This window comes from Hemiscyllium ocellatum, chromosome 11 (assembly GCF_020745735.1).
Source record: "Hemiscyllium ocellatum isolate sHemOce1 chromosome 11, sHemOce1.pat.X.cur, whole genome shotgun sequence".
In the NCBI taxonomy this organism is placed as follows: domain Eukaryota; kingdom Metazoa; phylum Chordata; class Chondrichthyes; order Orectolobiformes; family Hemiscylliidae; genus Hemiscyllium; species Hemiscyllium ocellatum.
The window spans coordinates 95529945-95549793 of NC_083411.1; the positions used below are offsets into that span (position 1 = coordinate 95529945).

Here is a 19849-nt window from a genome sequence, read left to right on the forward strand (position 1 = left end):
AGGATACTAAAACCCAATCGAGTTTGAATTTATTCTTTGTATTAAACTTGAACCAATGATTAAATCTGATGTTTGGGACATAAAGAGTAGGCATTTTGGAAAATTAGACAGAAATTAACTGCCATCCAGAGAGAGACTGCCAGTGAAAACACTCGCTAGCAAAAGGTATCTTTTTCATATTAAGCATCTTTGCAGTGGAAGACAGAACATGACCCAGGGAGATCTTCAGCCAATAGAAGACAGATGCCAATAATGACAGTCGCTGTGTGGTTTTGGAAATTAAGTTAATGCAATTTTAATACGGGCTTTTATTAGAACAGTATATTGTTATAGAGTTGGAGACAAATAACAAGCATTTAAGAGAAAGGAAGCTTAGAGTTGTAAATAGTTGTTGTTAAATGTTCACTTTTAAAGTTAAAGAATAAAATGATATTTTTTCTTTAAAATAGTGGAATTCGGGAGTTCCCACTCATACTTTAACAGATCACGAGGCGAGGTGAGCTTTTCTGGGTGTTTGATTTAATTAGCAGACGGGTTCATTGCCTTGATGTAACAATATGTTCACGGAGAGGTTACCTCTTTAATGTAATTAGTATCAAAAATATAAATAACTGTCCATGCAAGAAGAATACAGCAAACTTCCTAATCAGCCTGGGCTCCCATTTACCATATCATGAGAACACTGTTATCCTGACAAAGCTTTTGCATTAGCAAAGTACATTTCAAGAAGCTCAATTGCGCCTTTTTTCTTTCCCACATCATAATATACATTGTCATGGAAATTGAGACTGAGCTTCTTTAAAAAAATGGAATTATAAAACACATTAAACAGAAAATATTTGTTTCAAGACTGCACTAACACATGTTATCATTTACCAAAGATTTTAAAAAATAGCCAGGAAACTTTGGCTTGGTTTCTGGGAATATCATTAGACCATGACACTCAATTAATCTGCCAAAAATAGTGTGCCTGGATGAAATTCTTTCCAGACAGCTCTGAAAATTGACCAATTTCTCCTGAGAGGCACAATGGTCTGCCCACTCATGCATACCAATCCTCACTGCAAACTGTAACACTTCAAATATCATCTACTGCTTGAGGAGTATAGAGGGAGTAGAGGCATTCTTAAGGAGGAAATCAGGAGGGCAAAAAGGCAGTGAGGTAGCTTTGACAGATAAGGATAAAGAAAATCTAAAAAAGATTCAAGTATATTAAGGACAAAAGAGCTACTTTTGAGCAAGAGAGAATATGGCACCTTAAAAATCAACAGAGCTGATATTTGTGTGAACCACAGGAGATGAGTGAGATACGAAATAAATATGTTGTGTCAGTATTTACTGCAGAGAGAGACATGGAAGTGAGGGAACTTGAGGAAATTAATGGTGATATCTTGAAAACAGTACATATTACAGAAGAGGAGGTGCTGGAGTTCTTAAAACACAAAAAATAGATAAATCACCAGGATCTGATTAAGCATTTTCTAAGACATTGTGGGAAGCTAGGGACTAAATTGCAGGGACATTAGCAAAGTTTTTTTAAATCATCTAAACCCACGGGTAAGGTGTTGGAAGATTGTAGAGTGGCTAATTTTGTGCCTTTACTTAAGAAAGGCTAAAAAGAAAAGCTAGGGAACTGTAGACCAATGAGTCTGACATCAATGGTGGGTAAGTTATTGAAGGTATTCTGAGAGACAAAATTTACATGCATTTGGAGAGGCAAGCATTGATTAGGGATAATCAACTTTGTTTTGTGCATGAGAAATCATGTCTCACAAACTTAATTGAGATTTTTGAGGACGTGACCAAGATAGATGAGGGTAGAGTGTTAGACATTGTCTGCATGGTACTTTGTAAGGCCTTCAACAAGGTTCTGTGACTGGTTAGTAAGGTTAGATCACATGGGATCCAGGGAGAGCAAGCCAATTGCATAACAAAATATGCGATAGAAGACAGAGGGAGGATTGTTTTTCAGATTGATGGCCTGTGATGGGAAGTGTTCCGTTGGGCTTGGTGCTGAGTCCACTGTTGTTCATCCTCTATATAAATGATTTGGATGAGAATATAGGAAACGTGGTTAGTAATTTTGGGGATAACATGAAAATTGAAGTGGATAATGAAGGTGATTATCTCGGAGTACAACAGGATCTTGATTAGCTGGGTCATTGGACCAAAGAGTGGCAGATGGAGTTTAATTTAGATAAATACGAGGAGTAACATTCTGTTAACACAAACTAGGGCAGGACTTAGACGGTCAATGTAAGGCCCTGGGAACCTTGTTGAACTAAGAAACCTAGGAGTTCAAATACATATTTCTTGAAAATGGTGTCGCTGGTGGACAGTCTTTTGGCATGCTTGTCTACATTATTCAGAGCATTGAGTGTAGGAATTGAGATTTCATGTTGCAGCTGTACAGAACATTGGCAAGGCCACTTTTGGAGTACTCTGTACAGTTCTTGTCACCTTTTCATAGGAAGAATATTATTAAATTTGAAGGGTACAAGAAAAATTTGCCAGGACTGGAAGGTTTGAGTTATAAGGAGAGGCTAAATAGGCTGGGAAATTTTTCCCTGGAGCATTGGAGGTTGAATGGTGACCTTATAGAGGTTTATAAAATCATGAGTGGCATGGATAGGGTGAACTGCAAAGGACTTTCTTTTCCCTAGAGTAAGTGAGTTAAAAGCTCGAAGGCATTGTTTTAAGGTGAGAGGAGAAAGATCTAAAAAGGATTTGAGGGGCAACATTTTAAACTCAGAGGGTGGTGCATATATGGAAGATCTGCCAGCGGAGTTGATAGATGTAGGTGCAGTTATTTGAACAGTACTTGAATAGGAAAGGTTGAGAGGGATATGGGCCAAATGCAGACAAATAGGATTAGTTTGTTTTGGGAAAATCGATCACCACGGACATGCTGGACTGAAAGCTCTGTTCCCATGCTGTATGATTCTATGACACCTCAGGCTATGTGTTAACCACAGAAGAGATCAAGCTTCTGGATTTAAAGAGCATTCTAATTTAAAGAAGAAACTGCATTGAGATCTGATATCTACTATATTCACTTCAAGCAGCAAATATTTATGACTTAGTTTGATCTAGATAAACACTTCAGTTCCACTGGAAGTTGATAGTCTATCCTCAACAAAATGGATTGTTTTGGATCTCTTGTGCTTTAAATTAGGCATCACTCAAAGTTTCTCAGAAGCTATTTCAACAAAGGTTTAATGTTGTCCTTCACCTTTTTATTTGACTCTCATCCTCTCACCTAGAAGTCGTTCCAGTGTTTACGTTCTGTTACTGGTCATTTTACTGGGAGAAAATGAGGACTGCAGATGCTGGAGATCAGAGTCAAAGAGTTTGATGCTGGAAAAGCACAGCCAGTCATGCACCATCTAACAAGCAGGAGAATCGATGTTCCGAGCATAAGGTCTTCATCAGGAATGCTCCATGGATACTGCCTGATCGGCTGTGCTTTTCCAGCACCACGCTCTTCGACTCCGGTCATTTCATTATCAGTGATCCCTCTGATTCTACTATTTCATATACATAATTTCTCCAAATATTTCTAGCATGTGAAGTTAACTCCTTCTAAGAATTGTCCTTCTTTCAAATGATTCATTCTGTCATAAATAATCTGCACATTTAATGTTTTTGCTTATAATTTATAATTTGCCTTTTATAGACACCAGATGTCCCATTATTTTGCAGCAAGTGATGTACTTTACTTCCTGTCTCTGCAATGTAGTCACTACTATTGCAATACACAAAGCATGGTAACCATTTGAACATCAAATTCACACACAGAGCAGGCCCGGTATTTGTTTTAGGTGATGTTGACTGAGGGATAAAATATTGGCCAGAACATTGGGGATAACTCAACTTCACTTCTGCAAAGTGCTAACACAATATCTTCTTTATCTATCCAAGGAAGTAAAACGAGACTCGTTTTAGCATTTCATCCAAAGACTACATCCTGGACAGTACTATACTTGTTCAGTACTACACTAGAGCGTTAGCTTAGAGTATTACATTCAAGTCCAGAGCAGGACTGCAATCCACAATCTACTGACTAAAGGGCACAAACACTGCTAACTGCATTTTAGCCGACACATATTCAAGGGGTCTAAACAGAAAACTGATTATTACATGAAGTTATACCTTTAGGAACAGTAATCTGACAGCCCAGATTTTTCCCTTGAAGGTGTAAGAAGGCCACTTCCTGCAGTCTGGCACGCTCCAGTTCAGAGAGACTTTGGATAGGGACAGGCTGCAGTATGACACTTTGTCCAAACATGGTGTTCCAAGTGAAATCACCCTTCAAAGAAACAAATGGTACAAGTTAACATAAAATAACACAAAACAAAAAATACAACCATCATAATGAACTTAAACACAAACCTTCAATAAAACACTGGATAAAAGCAAATTACTGCGGATGCTGGAATCTGAAACCAAAAGAGAAATGCTGGAAAATCTCAGCAGGTCTGGTAGCATCTATAAGGAGAGAAAAGAGCTGACGTTTCGAGTCTAACTGACCCTTTGTAACTGACAACTTTGACAAAGGATCAGTTAGACTCGAAACGTCAGCTCTTTTCTCTCCTTACAGATGTTGCCAGACCCGCTGAGATTTTCCAGCATTTCTCTTTTGCCTTCAATAAAACATATATGTTGCTAACAATCTCAATTTCCCATTTGATTTTAGGAACAGGGAATTCCGTTAGAGCTTTGACATTTCTTGTTCTTGGCAACACTTGCCCTGGTACCTCCATATGTCCTAGGTATGTTACCTTTGCTTTTGTACATTCACTTTTGTCTAGATGTATCACCAAGTTTGCTAACTGCAATTTCTTAAACATCTTCTAATTTCCTTTCATTTCATTCCTAGAAGTTGTGATATATAGTAACATCATCTGAGTAAACTACAGAGTTCAGTACTTCAGCCACCAATTAGTTCAGAAGTCTTTGGAATGTAGCTAGGTCATTTTTCTCAAACTCAAATGACATGACCTAATGTTTGGTATAATGCATTTAGTGTGAATCTTTAACCCTTGGTGTTAATAGCACTTGTCAATACCCTTTCAACAGATTAGATTTAGCAAGAAATGAAGTACTGCAAATCTTATTAATAGGGTTTGCTAATCAAGGAATTGGGTACAAATTAGTAGTCACTTTTCCGTAATCTATACAGATTCCAGTTGATTGATTTGGTGCAGCAATCCACACTCTGGGTGAACACCAGCTGCTTTGACTACATTCAGTCAAGTGACTTACCAGCATACATTGAATTTTTGTTTCGATTTGAGATTATGGTTTGTTATGCCTAGAAAAGCAATGTTGTCTATCTGCATGAATCTCCGATATCTGTATCCTGTGTAAAAAATGTACTAATTCCTGATATTCTGTAAGATTTCCCTATACTTTCTAAATAGCATTATTAAATCCTCCTGTTGTTCTTCCTCGAAATATGAGAACAGGATCAACTTAAATAAACTAAACCCTGTAGATTAATTTGGAGAATCTCTGGTAGCCACTAGTAAGAAATCTAATCCTTTGTCCCAAATGTAAGAACTTTTATGATATTTAATCATGGTTTTGAATATCTGTTGGCATCTCTCCAAAGCTCCTTGTGTTTATGGACAACATGCATTTCACTCTAATTATTTTACACCCAAACTGGTGATGTACTGAAAAAGTAAGTTAGAACCTTGATCAGATCGCATTTCAATTTGTAGGCCATAATGAATAAAGACTATATTCTTTTCCATACTTCCTTAGCCTTAATGATTCTGGAAATTAAGTTGTCAAACCTATAATTGTAAGAATAAATTGGTGGCCTGCTTTCCTTTGTGTAATGGTCCTATACAATCTATTAACTCTTGACAGGTTTTTCAAGAAATGATGTGAGTATCAAAGATTCTGATTTAAAAACATGTTGAGATTTTGCTATTTCCTGACATGTAAGGCACATTTTATAGAGTTGTACTTGTACATTCTTGACCACGTAAAATACTTGCTTGCTAATATTTGTGTTTCCATTTGCTATGTTTCTTGCCACAGGAATTTCATATGCCACTCAATTTTCCAATTGTTAACACTGTCTGATGAATGACCATCTATTCTTCCTCTGCAGGTCTGTGAGGGTGTCTCCACTTTCTCATCTTTTACTGTAATAACACTCCTGAAATCCTTCAATCTCAGCTTCCGTGTGGACTGTCTGTTATGCCTGATTTTACTTCAGATCAACGTTATGAGCCACAATCCATGAAGCTATGCCAAACATTCCTTTTGAATTTTTTTCATTCTTATCTAACTATTGCTTCTGGTATTAATTTGACCTCCCATGCTGAACTTTGTTTAGCCATTGCTCTGGTCACTACTCACAATGGAAAAACATCTGGAACCTATATTTGCAACTTTTCCATCTACTTAGATTTTTAAAGATCATTACGTTATTAAATTACTGGAAATTTTGCTGTTTAAAGTTGATCTTATGTAATGTTAGTTTGCTGAAACTGACAACAATAAATCTTACCTATCACAACAAATTGGATGAAGAGATTAAATAAAAAACAAAACTGCACATTTGATGGAACGAGGTAAAATCACTGAAACCTTCAGGTTTAGGAGCAGATTGGTCAGACTTCTTGTCAGACCCTTTGCTTTAGGAGAGGTTGCCAGTGGTGAAAATGGACCAAGCACAGAATGTTACTATCAGAGTTTGTGCCAATAAGACGCAGAACTCTATTTCAACACAGAGCTCATTAAACTTGGAACTGTTGCTGCTGTGGCTGCAGTCGAAGGTGAAGGAAGGAGATAGGTTGGTCATCTATCAAAGAGGAGAATATCAGAAGGCAGACTGACCATGTGAACATCTGAATCTTGGGGAAATCAAACAACTAGGGCATAGTGTTGAATCACATATCGGAATTTGATTGGACTGTGCACGTGACACAATTGGCTGTTAATAAAGGAATAATTACTTGGGTGCATGATTCCCAGAGTAAATCTTCAAACCAGATGCAGAGTAGATATCTGGTCGAAGTAACCTTGCATTAGGTAGGGAAGAAGAGGGTTCTTAAGCAGAGATTGGGTTGTTAAGAAGAGATAAAAGGAAATACTAATAATAACTCAGTGGTACAGAAGGAGTTGGGTGTCCCAGTACATGAATCACAAAGCTGATATACAGTAGTAATGATAAGAGAAACAAATGGATTGCTGGCTTGATTTCAAAGGGAATGGAACCTACAGATTAGCGAAATCTTATCGCACTTGTAAAGACCTTACTGACACTACATCTAGAATAGTCTCTTGATTTGAAAAAGGGATATAATTGGATTAAAATCAGTCCAGAGAAGATTCACCCAACTCACTCTTGGATGAAGGGTCTGTCTTATGAAGAAATATTAAACAGACTGGAATTATGCCATCTACAGTTTAGAGGAATGAAAGGTGATCCAATTGATACATACAAGATCCTGAGGAGACTTGACAGGGTGAATGACAGGATAATGTGTCCTCTTGTGACGAAACTATAATTAAAGGATGCAATTTGACAATAGGGGTCTTCCTTTTAAAGAAGGAGAAGTTTTCTCTACTCTCAGAGTTGATTAGTCTGATTGATTTCTATTCACAGGAAATAATGAATGCTTGATTATTAAATATATTCAATGATGAGATTGATAGATTTGAGATGAACAGGAACAGACAGGAAGCTGAGAATGAGACTGCAAGCAGATAAGTTGTGATCGTGTTGAAAAACAGAGCAGGGTCAAAAGAGCCAAATAGCCAACTCCTGTTTCAAAATCCTATTTTCCTGCATTGAAAATAACTTGCACCCATCCGATAGAATGAGATAAAGGAAGGTGAAAGCAGTGGTGCATCAATATAAACCAAATGGACTAAATGGTATATTGCTGTGTTGCAATCAAGCTATCTTCTACATTGTCTCATTGACCTTGTTATCCCTTTGGTTAAAATCACTGAAAACACAATCTCTGATCATTCCTAGAAATCACACTCTACCAAATTTCTTCCACCTATTCACTCCCACTTATTTCCATCCATGAAAAAATAACTTCTGTTTTCAGTCTCTTACCACAGCTCTTCCAATATTCTAACTATCTAGCCTTTGGCCGATAAATCATCATTACCTTAATGTAGATACTGATTTGCTAACCAAAGTTTTACTCTCCAACATTTTTGATGACAATTAAAATCTTGAAATTCTCTCACCTTTGATGCATCTCCTGAAATATGTCTCCAATTTTCACAGAATAACAGAATTGGTACAGCACTGGGGCTGTCATGTCTACACCAACTCTTCAAATGAGCAATTCACCGAACACCATTTATGACGCCTATCTGACCTCTTGTCAGTTTTATTTCTTTTCCAATTACCTTGATTCTAATTTATTTGGCTTAGATTCAGTTTTTTTTTCAAACATTCTTTCATAGGATCAGTGTGTAGCATTTGTTGTCCATATGTAACTTCTTGTGAACTGAATAACTTAATAGTCCATCTTATCGGTATTTCAGAGTCAACTGTGTGTCTGGTTTCAAATGTAGGCCAGAATGGTTGAAGGTAACATTTTTCCTTCTCTAAAGAATACTAATAAACCAAATGGGTATTTTAAATTAATCAGTAATGGTTTCATGATCACCAATGCTAGCTTTCAATTCCAAATATTTTCTTAGTTGAAATTTAATTCCTTCGGTTTTTCTGGAAGGAACCCATGGTTCCAGATAAAGTTTGTCATCCTCTAGATTATCAGGAAAATGATCACAACATCACAGTCCCTTCCTCCCTACTCCATTAAAGTTGGCTTTCCCCCAGTTAGTTATTCTTACTCTAGATGTTTGCTTTTTCTTTTTCCAAGCAAATTAATCCTTAGAATATAACAATCACTGTCTCCTGAATGTTCTCCTACTGATATTTAGTCCATTTGGCCCTGATCATTCCCAAGAAGCAGATCTTGCTATGTGTCCTCTCTTGTTGACTTGGAACACACTGCTACAGAAAATTGTCTGGAACACAATCGCTTAACCTCTATGTCTTTTACACTTCTACTCTGCCAGTTTCTACTAAGACTATTAAAGTTGCCCATTTTAACTACTCTATAATTCTTACACATGACAGATTTTCCATGCAAATTTATGGAGGAAAAAAATATGCAAGGAAATTACAGAGCGTTGCTGATTTACACATCTTTTCCAGACAATTAATCATCCTTCACTAAATCTGGTGAGACCACATAAATTAGTGTTGAGTGTTGATCTCAAGTGCTAAAGCTGCCTGATATGCAAAGATTATCCAGGAATGCAATAATAATGCCAGACTGCTCTTCTCACTGTAAGCCTTCCACCCTTTCCTACTTCATCTGTTCTCACCTTCACCAATCATTGCAAGGAGTTCATGAACTCTTCTTACAAAGATAAAGACCATTGTTCAGCTGTCTCTGCTGCTCTCCTCCCTTCTTAGATCACTGGGTCTCAGTGTTCTTTCCTGCAGAGCCAAATTTGCATTTTTCTCAAGTTCCTTTCCTGATTCTCTTATGCTCTCAATGAGCTCTTCTTATCAAATTGAGACCCAACTCTTCCACTCTAGAACCTATTGGCATTAAATTGCCAACTGCTTAACTCCCCTTTCTTGCTCCAATATTAGGTTACATTATTAACTTCTGCCTCAACAGATATTGTTCTCCTCTCCTTAAAATCTGCTTTCATCCCTCAGCTCAAAAAGCCTCGACCTCTTGGTTTTGATAAACTAACACCCTATCTCCCTTCTTTCCTGGGGCTTCATGTTTGAGTTCCACTTAACAGACTTTCACTAAATGAAGTATTCCTTATTAAATCAAAATGATATCCTTTCTGGCTGTGGAAACAGCAATGTATCTCTCCTAGTCCTTCTCAACAAAACTGCATTCTTTGACATACTGAAAACGATGTTCTCTTCTAACACCTCTCCACTGTCACCCAGTTGGTGGGGTAGCATTACTCTGTGTATTCTTATCTATCCAGTGACAGCCAGAGAATTAACCTGCTTCCCACTCCTATTCCATTAACACCAGTATCCTCAAAAATCTATCTTTGGATCCATTGTAATTTTATTTCCATTCTGATGTCTTATGAAAACACTACTATTTTTCATAAAGTTATGATATCAAACTCGGTCTCATCAATTCTTTCATGAACCCTTCACTATATCTAAACTGCAATATTATTTGCCTGAAACTCTGGACAAGGTGACCAGAAATTAACTTTTTGTCAGTGCAGACGTGATGGGCTGAAAGGGCTTATTCTGTGTTGCAGATTCTATGAAAGACAGAGGCTGTTTACTTAAGTACCCACCACAGACTGCACTCCTTCTCCGGCAACTGTCTAAAATTCAACCATACTGTTTGCCATTTTGGAGTTATATTCAAACTTAAGAGTCTGTTTCTATGCTGTACATCTCTATGACTCTATGACTCCTTGAATATAGTGTCATTTTTTTTTTGTTTAATAAAGCTTGTATAAAGCGCTTTGGACATGTTATTATTTTAAAAGATACCACATAAACACAAGTTGTTGTTGTAAATTCTATCATATAATCATATTGTTCTAATCATGATTAAAACAGCACTTGAATGGTACACTGCATGGAAACAAACAAGACAGTCATTCACTCAAGTTGAAAACCGACCAACATTAAGCATAGAGCTTGCATTTTATATTTTATATCTCAACACATCTTTCCATTCATGATGAGGTACATTTGGGCACATCTTAAATTGCTGTCAGTCACTACCATTGACGAGGATTATAATGTAATAGCGTCATGAAACAAAGTCAGAATAGAAGCAGCAGTGATCAAACATGAGTACATAGCTGCACAGTTAACACTGTTTGTATATCATGTTATCTATTAGTAAATAATTCACTTTCTTCTTATGAATGGTCAGCCCAGGTATTTTATGTTGTGGTCAACACAGGTCCAGCAATGGCATTCCACCAGTGAGTAGTCATCTGTCCTTAGTCATCAGCCATGGTATCAGAATAATGAGGACCACTGACTAAAGGGAGCATCAATGAAAACCCTAAGACAAGGAGAAGACCACCTAATTCTGCAATGCTGATCATTTGTCAACAGGATCTTTGACGGAGCTGGAACGGAATATGTATCCCCATTTCGTACTTCACAAACTTTATCATAGCGTAAATCAACATGCAATTCCTTTTTGGTAGAAGCACATCATGCATTACTTGAGAAAACAGGAAAATAAAAGCTACCCATGAGAGATATGCAGGTAATAAATAATCTGACATGAACTTTGGACAAAAGTTTGGCAATAACAATTAACTGATCCCAACTGGAATTCTGCATAAATTGTCAGCATATTTACAGAATTAAGTTTATATCAACAAGGAACTCCAAATAGCATGACAGTGTAACAAAGCAAAACTCAGTCAGAAAAACTGAGTAATTGTCGTGAAAATACAGCACAGTGTAACAAGCAACTCCAGTCTGAACCAGCCCTCTGAAAACGTAGAACAGTTTTCAGCCAAGACTGTCATTGTTAAGTGAGGAAGAATGTGCAAACTGCCGAGGCATTTCATAAATTTAGAAATTTATGGCTTTGTAATACGTTTATTTAGATACAATGTTATGTTAAACTTATGTTTGCATAAATAATTAGATTTTCTAATGATAAGTCTCCAGATGAAAGGAAAGGAGAATTGGGATAGGTTGTACATGTCCCTTTAAGGATTGTGTACCTTACAATTCTGTCAGTTACTACCATCAAGACAATTTTATTTGTTCATGGGATATGGGTATAAGTGGCTGGGCCAGCAATTATTACCCATCCCTAATTGCCTACAGAAGGTGATGATGAGATGTTTCCTTAAACTGTTGCATTTCTTGACATGTAGAGATACCATAGTGCTGTTGGGAAGGAGCTCCTGTATTTTGAGCTAATGACAATAAAAAAAAGCAATGTCATTTTTTAAACTTGATTTGATTTGAATTATTCCAGTCACATGTACCTAAATACAATAAACAGCTCTGTTTTGCAAGCAGTACAGGCAGATCATAGAGTCATTGGTCAGAGCTGCGGAGGTGCACAAAGCAAGATCAACATTTGCAAGATCAACATTATTTGAAGTTAGAGAGGTCCATTAAGTAGTCTAATAACAGCCAGGGAATCTGTTCTTGAACCTACTGGTGTGTGTTCAAGCTTCTGTATCTTCTGCCTGACAGAAGAGGTTGTAGGAGAGCATTACTGGGATGGGAGGTGTTTTTGCAGATGTTGGCAGTCTTTTCAGAACAATGAGAAGTGTAGGTGGAGGCCATGGACAGAAGGTTGGCTTCTGTGATGATCTGGGCTGCACATACAGCTTTCTGTAGTTTCTTACAGTCTTGGGCAGAGCAGTTGCCATACCAAGCCATTAGGTACCTGGATAGAACGCTTTCTATGGTACATTTGTAGAAGTTGTTGAGGGTCCTTATGGACATGCTGAATTTGCTAAGCCACCTGAGGAGGAAGAGGCATTGTTGTGCCGCCTTGACTGTCACATCTACCTGGAAGGTCCCAGACAGATGTTTGGTTATCATCACTCTTGGGAACTTGATGCTCTCGAACCTCTTCACCACAGCTTCCTTGGTGTAGGTATAGGCATGTCCAGTAAGTTGTGTAGATGGTTCATGTTCACACATATCTGCTGGCTTATCCTTCTAGGTGGTACAAGTGACAGGTTTGGAAGGTAATGAAAAAAAAACTTGAGGTACTGCAGTGCATTTTGAAGATGCAGCATGGTGTTGCTACTTTGTGGAGGTGAAGGGAGTGAATGTTAAGGGATTAAAGCATACTCAGTTAACTGGACCGCTTTCTTCTGGATATTGTCAAATTTCTTACATATTCTTGGAGCTGCATCCTCCAGGAAAGTGGTCATTATTCCATCACAGTTCTGACTTGTGGCTTGCAAATGGGGGACAGGCCACTGGGGAAACAATAGATGAGTTAATCACCATAGAATTCCTGTGTATGGACTTCTCTTGTAGTCACAGTATTTATAGTTCAGGTTCATGTCAGTTTCTGGTCAATGGTAACTTCCAAGTCATTGATGGTGGGACATTCATTGACAGTAATGCCACTGAATGCCAAGTGGTGATGTCTAGATTCCATCAAGATGGTTATTAGCTGACACTTGTGTAGGAATAAATGTTACTTGACACTTATCAACTCAAACCTGGATGTTGTTCAGGTCTTGCTGCATATGGACATGAATTGCTTCAGTTTCTTAGGAGTTGTGGATATGCTGAACACTGTGCAATTATCAGCAAACATTCCCACTTCTGACCTTATGCTGGAAGGAAGGTAATTGATGAAGCAGTTAAGAAGATGGTTGACCGTAGGATATGACCCAAAGGAGCTCCTGCAGTGGTCTCAGATGGTCGATCTCCAACAACCATAGTCTTTCTTTGTTCAAGGTATGACTTAAACAGCTGTATTTTACCCCGATTTGCATTGACTCTGGTTTCATTTGGACTTCTTGATGCCAAACTCAGTCAAATGTAGTCAGATTCCTGATGAAGGGCTTATGCCCGAAACGTCGAATTTCCTATTCCTTGGATGCTGCCTAACCTGCTGTGCTTTAACCAGCAACACATTTTCAACTCAGTCAAATGTACCCCTGATATCAAGGGTAGTCACCTTGATGGCAATTCTGGAGTTCAGCTCTTTTGTCCATGTGTGGACCAAGATTATAATGAGGTCAGGAACTGAAAAGTCCTGATAGAACACAAACTAAGCAACAGTGAAAAGGCTATTCCTTTCCTGACTTTGCAAGGCCTGCTTGACAGCATTTTTGAGAACTCCTTCCACCACTTTGCTGATGCTCAAGATTAGGCTAAAAGGGACATTTGGCAGGTTGGATTTGTCCTGACATTTATGGCCAATACTTAACCTTGAAAATTTTCCACATTGCCAGGTGGATGCCAGTGTTGAATTGGAACAGCCAGGCTAGGGGTGCAGCTATTCTAGAGCACAAGTTCATGGTACCATTGCTGGAATGTTAGATCATAAGACTTGGAGCAGAAGTAAGCCATTCAGCCCATCGAGTTTGCTCTGTCTTTTAATGTGACTATGTCTGATCTATTAATTCCTAACTCTGCTTTGCTGCTTTTCCCCCATAACCCTTGATTTTGTTACCAATTAAAAATCCAGCTATCTCCGCCTTAAATATATGTAAAAATCCAGCCACTATGGGTCCCCTTATTTTGTACCGCTCTCTTTGAAATAAAGGCCAAAATTCAATTTGTCTTCCTTATTTTCTTCTGAACTGAGACACTAGCTGTTATGATTTATGTAAATCCCTCTGCTCTGTAGCTTTCTGTAATGTTTCTCCATTTAAATAATATTCAGCTCCGCGATTTGTCTTGCCAAATTGTGTACTTACATTTTCTTACATTGTATTTCATCTACCAAGCTTTTCGCCATTTGTTAAACTCATCTATATCCCTCCACAGACTGTGTCATGCTCACCATTTGTCTTTCCATCTATTTTTGTGTCATCCACAAACTTAGCTATAGCACAATTGTTTTCCTCAAGGTGATGAATATATATTGCCAATAAATTGTGACCCCAGCACTGATCACTGTAGCATTCCACCAGTTACAACTTCGCATCCTGAATAGACTTTCCCTTAGGGTAAAAAATGAGGTCTGCAGATGCTGGAGATCACAGTTGAAAATGTGTTGCTGGTTAAAGCACAGCAGGTCAGGCAGCATCCAAGGAATAGGAAATTCGACGTTTCGGGCATAAGCCCTTCATCAGGAATGAGACAAGTGTGCCAAGCAGGTCCTTACCCCAGCTCTATCATCTATTAGTTAGACAATTCTCTATCCATGTAAATATACTACCCCTGACACCATGAGTTCTTGTCTTATTAAGTAACCTATGTGTGGTACCTTATTAAGAACCCTCCAAAAATATAAATACATTACATCTATGAATTTTGATAGGCCCATCGCCATTGTAGTATCCAATGCATTCAACATTTCTTGATGTCACATGGAGTGAGTTGATTTGGCTGAAGACAGGCCTCTGTGATGCTGGAGATTTTGGGAGGTAGCCAAGATGGATCATCCACTTTGTACATTGGCAAAAAATGGATGCAAAGCTTCAACCATGTCTTTCGCACTGACGTACAGAGCTCTCCCATTGTTGAAGATGGAGATTCTTATGCATCTTCCTCATCCTGTTAGTTACTCACTACCATTCACAGCTGTTTGTATGGAATTTTCAAGCTTAAATCTGAATGATTATTTGTGCAATCAATTGGCTCTGTTCATGTCATGCTGCTTCTGCTATTAGGCACACAAATCATATCCTGTCGTCTGTGTTGTAGCTTTACCAAGATGACAGTTCACAGATACGCCTGGTATTCCTGACATGCCCTTGTGCACCCTTCATTGAATCAGAGGTGATTTCCTGGCCTGAAGGTAGTGACAAAGTCGGGGATATGTCAGGTCACCTTTCAGGTTATTGAATTGTACTATTGATGTTGGCCTAAAGAACCTCACAATGTCCAATTTTAAGTTGATGCTTTGTTCCAGGTTTTTTTCATTTAGCCTGGAGGTGATGCAGCAATACACAATGGAGGGTATCCTCAATGTGAAGATGGCCTGTTATCTCCAAAAGGATTTTGCAGTGGTCATTCACATCATCCTCATTTGAGGAGTAGGAAAATCAACGCTTCAGGCCGGAAAAGTCGATTTTCCTGCTCCTCGGATGCTGCCTGACCTGCTGTGCTTTTCCAGCACCACTCTAATCTCGAATCTTATTTCCAGCACATGCAGTCCTCACTTTTGCCTATTCACATCATCCTTGTCATAGAAAGATTCATCATGATAGTTAGATAGTGAGGATGAATTCAATTAAGTTTTTCTCTTGCTTGTTCCCTCTTGGTTGCCACACTCAAGCAACTACATCCTTTAGGATTCAGCAGCTTGGTCAGTTGTGGAGCCACTAGGCTACTCTTAGTGATGGATATGGAGTTCCCCACCAAGAATACCTTTAGTGCCTTCATCACCGTCAATTCTCCAAATGCTGTTCAACATCGGACAGTACGATTTGTTAGCAGAGACCGGGTAGGCGTATGGTGAGGCCTTAAGTGATAATCAGGTTTCCTTCCCCATTATAAAGTTTACTACCAACTACAACTTTGCCTCAGAATACTAAAGGCATAAGGTGCTACCTAGAACTGAATCAAATGAGTTTTGCAATTGATCTCCATTGGAGTAAAAAGGAATTGGTTGGCCACTTGGTGCTTGAAACAACAACCCTCTGAGACATAGCAAAACTGCCACAGCTGAACTAAGTTGGCATGCGTGGGTTTTAACATATGTATCAAGCTGATACAACAAAATAAACAGGTATTTCATACTAAAACAAATACTAAATGTTCAAAATATTATTATCACACTGTCTACAGATGCTGAAGATCTGAACTCAAAATACTAATACTCCAGAAACCCAGCACATCCGACAGCATCTGGAGAGACAGATCATCATGTCCAATATGACCTTTCTTCAGAACCTGTATTTAGACCAGCAAAGAATTGTAAAACCTTAATAGTTCAGATCCCAGATGACATTACTGCTGGATAAGTCAGGTGCCAGACTGAAATCTAGTTTGATGGGCACCTTTTCAAATTCTAACTTAAACTAGTTGCCTATCATTGAAATAAAAGCCCATTTGCTGCAGATTTGATGTTTATAATGGAACAGAAGTTTATTACAAACAAGAAATGAGGATAAAATTGAATAAACCAAGCTATTTACTATAAGCAAGATTCCAAAACACACGATAAAAGGAAAATCCCATCTTTGCAAAAACCACAATTTATGTACTCAAATATCAGACAGTTCCTTTTACTCTTACATGTAAATGTTTTATATAACTTTTTTTTCAGTTCTCAGGATTAAGAGTTTGATAATCTTTTTCTAGATTATTCACACAACTTGAGCAAGACTCTTCAGCTTCAATAAATTATAATTCATTGTAATAATTAATAATTATTAAACTTCCTCATATACAAAGATTAAAAACAGTTCAGAATCGAAACTGAAATGAGTGATATTAATACAAAGTTAAGGCTCACATTTGACATCACAGATGAAACATGATTTCTAAGTCAGCAACTTTCTAAGATATACTGAGATAAGATTTCAAGCCCTAATTCAGGAATTCTGTTGCATTAATTATCCAGACTTACCCCTCGACAGAGGTTAACTTAAATATACCCTAGGTGCAGAATGGGTCAGCATACATAAATATCAAACATAACTCATAGTCATAATAAGTGGCTTGAAAGCTTCTTTTTGTTTACTCATGAGGCCTGACTCCATAGCAATAAAGTTATTTGTCCAGGACGCCATTAAAACATTCTCTTTAGGGAGAGGGGAGAAATAACACCTCGCATGTCTAAAGTATGAGAGTGTCAGCTGTGACTCAGTGGGTAGTGCACTCACCTTTGAATTACAATGTTCTGAGTTCAAGTTCCACACCAGGACTTCAGCAAAAATCCACGCTGACAGTTCAGCACAAATGTGCAGCGTTGGAAGTGTTAGCTTTCAGAGAAGACATTAGACCTCGATTCCATCTATCTGCTCAAATGTATTATCACAGCTCACTGGTGTAGTGCTTCAGAAATTAAGCCCCACAATTCCCAGAGTCATCCCAAAACAAAGAACAACACAGCACAGGAACAGGCCCTTCGGCCCTCCAAGCCTGCGCTGACATATTTTGCCCTTCCATATTAAAGCTGTCTCCACTTACAGGATCCATATCTCTCTATCGTCTTCTTATTTATGTATTTGTCTGGGTGATTCTTGAATGCTGATTCTTGTGTCTGTTTCCACCAGCTACTCTGGCAGTGTGTTCTAGGCACACACTCCCTTTCGTGTGAAAACCTTGCTATGCACATCTCCTTTAAACATCCCCCCTCACTCCTTGAGCCTGTGTTCTCTAGCAACAGACCTCTCCACCCTGGGAAAAACCCCGTACTTTCCACTCTATCCATGCCATTCACAATTTTATAAACTTCTATCAGGTCAACACTCAACCTCTCACGTTCCAGTGAAAACAAACAAGTCTATCTAACCTTGCTTTGCAACTGAAATCCCCCATACTAGGCAGCATCCTGGTAAACTTTTTCTGTACCCTTTCCAAAGCAGCCACATCCTTCTGCCAGTGTGGTGAACAGAACTGTATGCAATATTCCAAGTGTGATCTAATTGAAGTTCTATAAAGCTGCAGCATTATTTTTCTACCTTTATGTTCAATGCCCCTTTCAATGAAGGCAAACATGCCATAGGCCTTTTTAACTACCTTATCTACCTGCGCTGTCATCTTCAGTATCTGTGGGCCTGCACACCCCGATCCCCCTACATATCAATATTCCTAAGGGTTTCGCCATTCACTGTATAATTTCCACCTGTACTTGATCTTCCAAAATGTATCGCCTCATATTTGTCTGAATTAAACTCCAACTGCCATTTTTCTGCCCAAGCCTCCAACTGATCTGTATTCTGCTATATCCTCTGACAATCCTCGTCACTATCCACAACTCCACAATCTTTGTATCATCCACAAACTTGCTAATTAGACCAGCTATGTTTTCTTCCAAATCATTTAGCAGAGGTCCCAGCACTGATCCCTGTGGAACATCATTAGTCACAGTCCTCCAATCCAAATAATATCCTTCCACAGTTACCCTCTGTATGCTATGACTAAGCCAGTTCTGTATGCATCTGCCAGCTCATCCTTGATACTATTTGACCTCATTTGGTCCCATAAGGGACCCTGTTTTACTGAAATCTATGTAGAGAACATCAACTGCTTTTCCCTCATCAATCGTCTTCGTCACCTACTCAAAAATCTTGATCAAGTTAGTGAAGCATGACCTCCTCTGCACAAAACCATGCTGTTTATCGCTAATCAGTCTATTTGCTTCTAAATGCGTATGGATCTTGTCCCTGAGAATCTTTTCCAATAATTTCCCGACCATTTACGTGAGACTCACAGGCTTGTAATTTCCGAATTATCCCTGCTACACTTCTTAAACAATGGGACAACATTGGCTATTCTCTCGTCCTCGCATCTGTGACCAAATAGGATACAAAGATACCTGTCAATTCTCCAGCAATTTACTCTCTTACCTGCCTCAATATTCTGGAATAGATCCAATCAGTACCTAAGGACCTATCTATTTTAATACTTGTTAAGATACAAAACACCTCTTCCTTTTTAATTGCAACTTGGCATAGAAATTCGACACTTCCTTCCCAGAGGTCATCCTCCACCAATTCCTTCTCTTTGGTGAATGTCAACACAGAGCACTCATTTAGGACCACACCTACCTCTTCTGGCTGCATACATATATTCCCTTCTTTTGTTCTTTGAGTGGGCTGACCCTTTCTCTCACTATCCCCTTGTTTTTTTATGTATGAAAAGCCTTGGGAGTATCCTTAATCCCGTTTGCTAATGATTTTGTGACCCCCTTTTAGACATTCTAATTCCTTGCTTAAGGTCTTTCCTACTTCCCTAATATACATCAAAGACTGTGTCAGTTCCTATCCTCCTTGACCTTACTTATGCTTCCTTTTTCTTTTTGATCAAGGTCATTACATTCCTGGTCATCATGTAACTTGCCATACCTATCTTTCATTCTAATAGGAATGCGTTGCTCCTGAACTCTTTTGAACTGTCATTTGAAATACTCTCGCTTGTTCGATATGGATTTACGCTCAAACAGCCTCCTCCAATCAACACTCTCAAAGATTTTATACCGGTATGCAAATTTCCTCAATT

The 19849-nt window shown here is 38.5% G+C and overlaps 1 protein-coding gene across 2 annotated transcripts in view; it reads right to left on the minus strand.

Moving 5' to 3' along the window:
- The window catches only part of arhgap36 (Rho GTPase activating protein 36), a 230383-nt gene that overhangs the window by 83966 nt on the left and 126568 nt on the right, over positions 1-19849 (minus strand). For both annotated transcript variants that reach the window (XM_060832279.1, XM_060832280.1), the window contains exon 2: positions 4153-4309. In XM_060832279.1, the coding sequence (XP_060688262.1) occupies positions 4153-4309 (157 nt within the window). The remainder of the gene's footprint in view (positions 1-4152; positions 4310-19849) is intronic.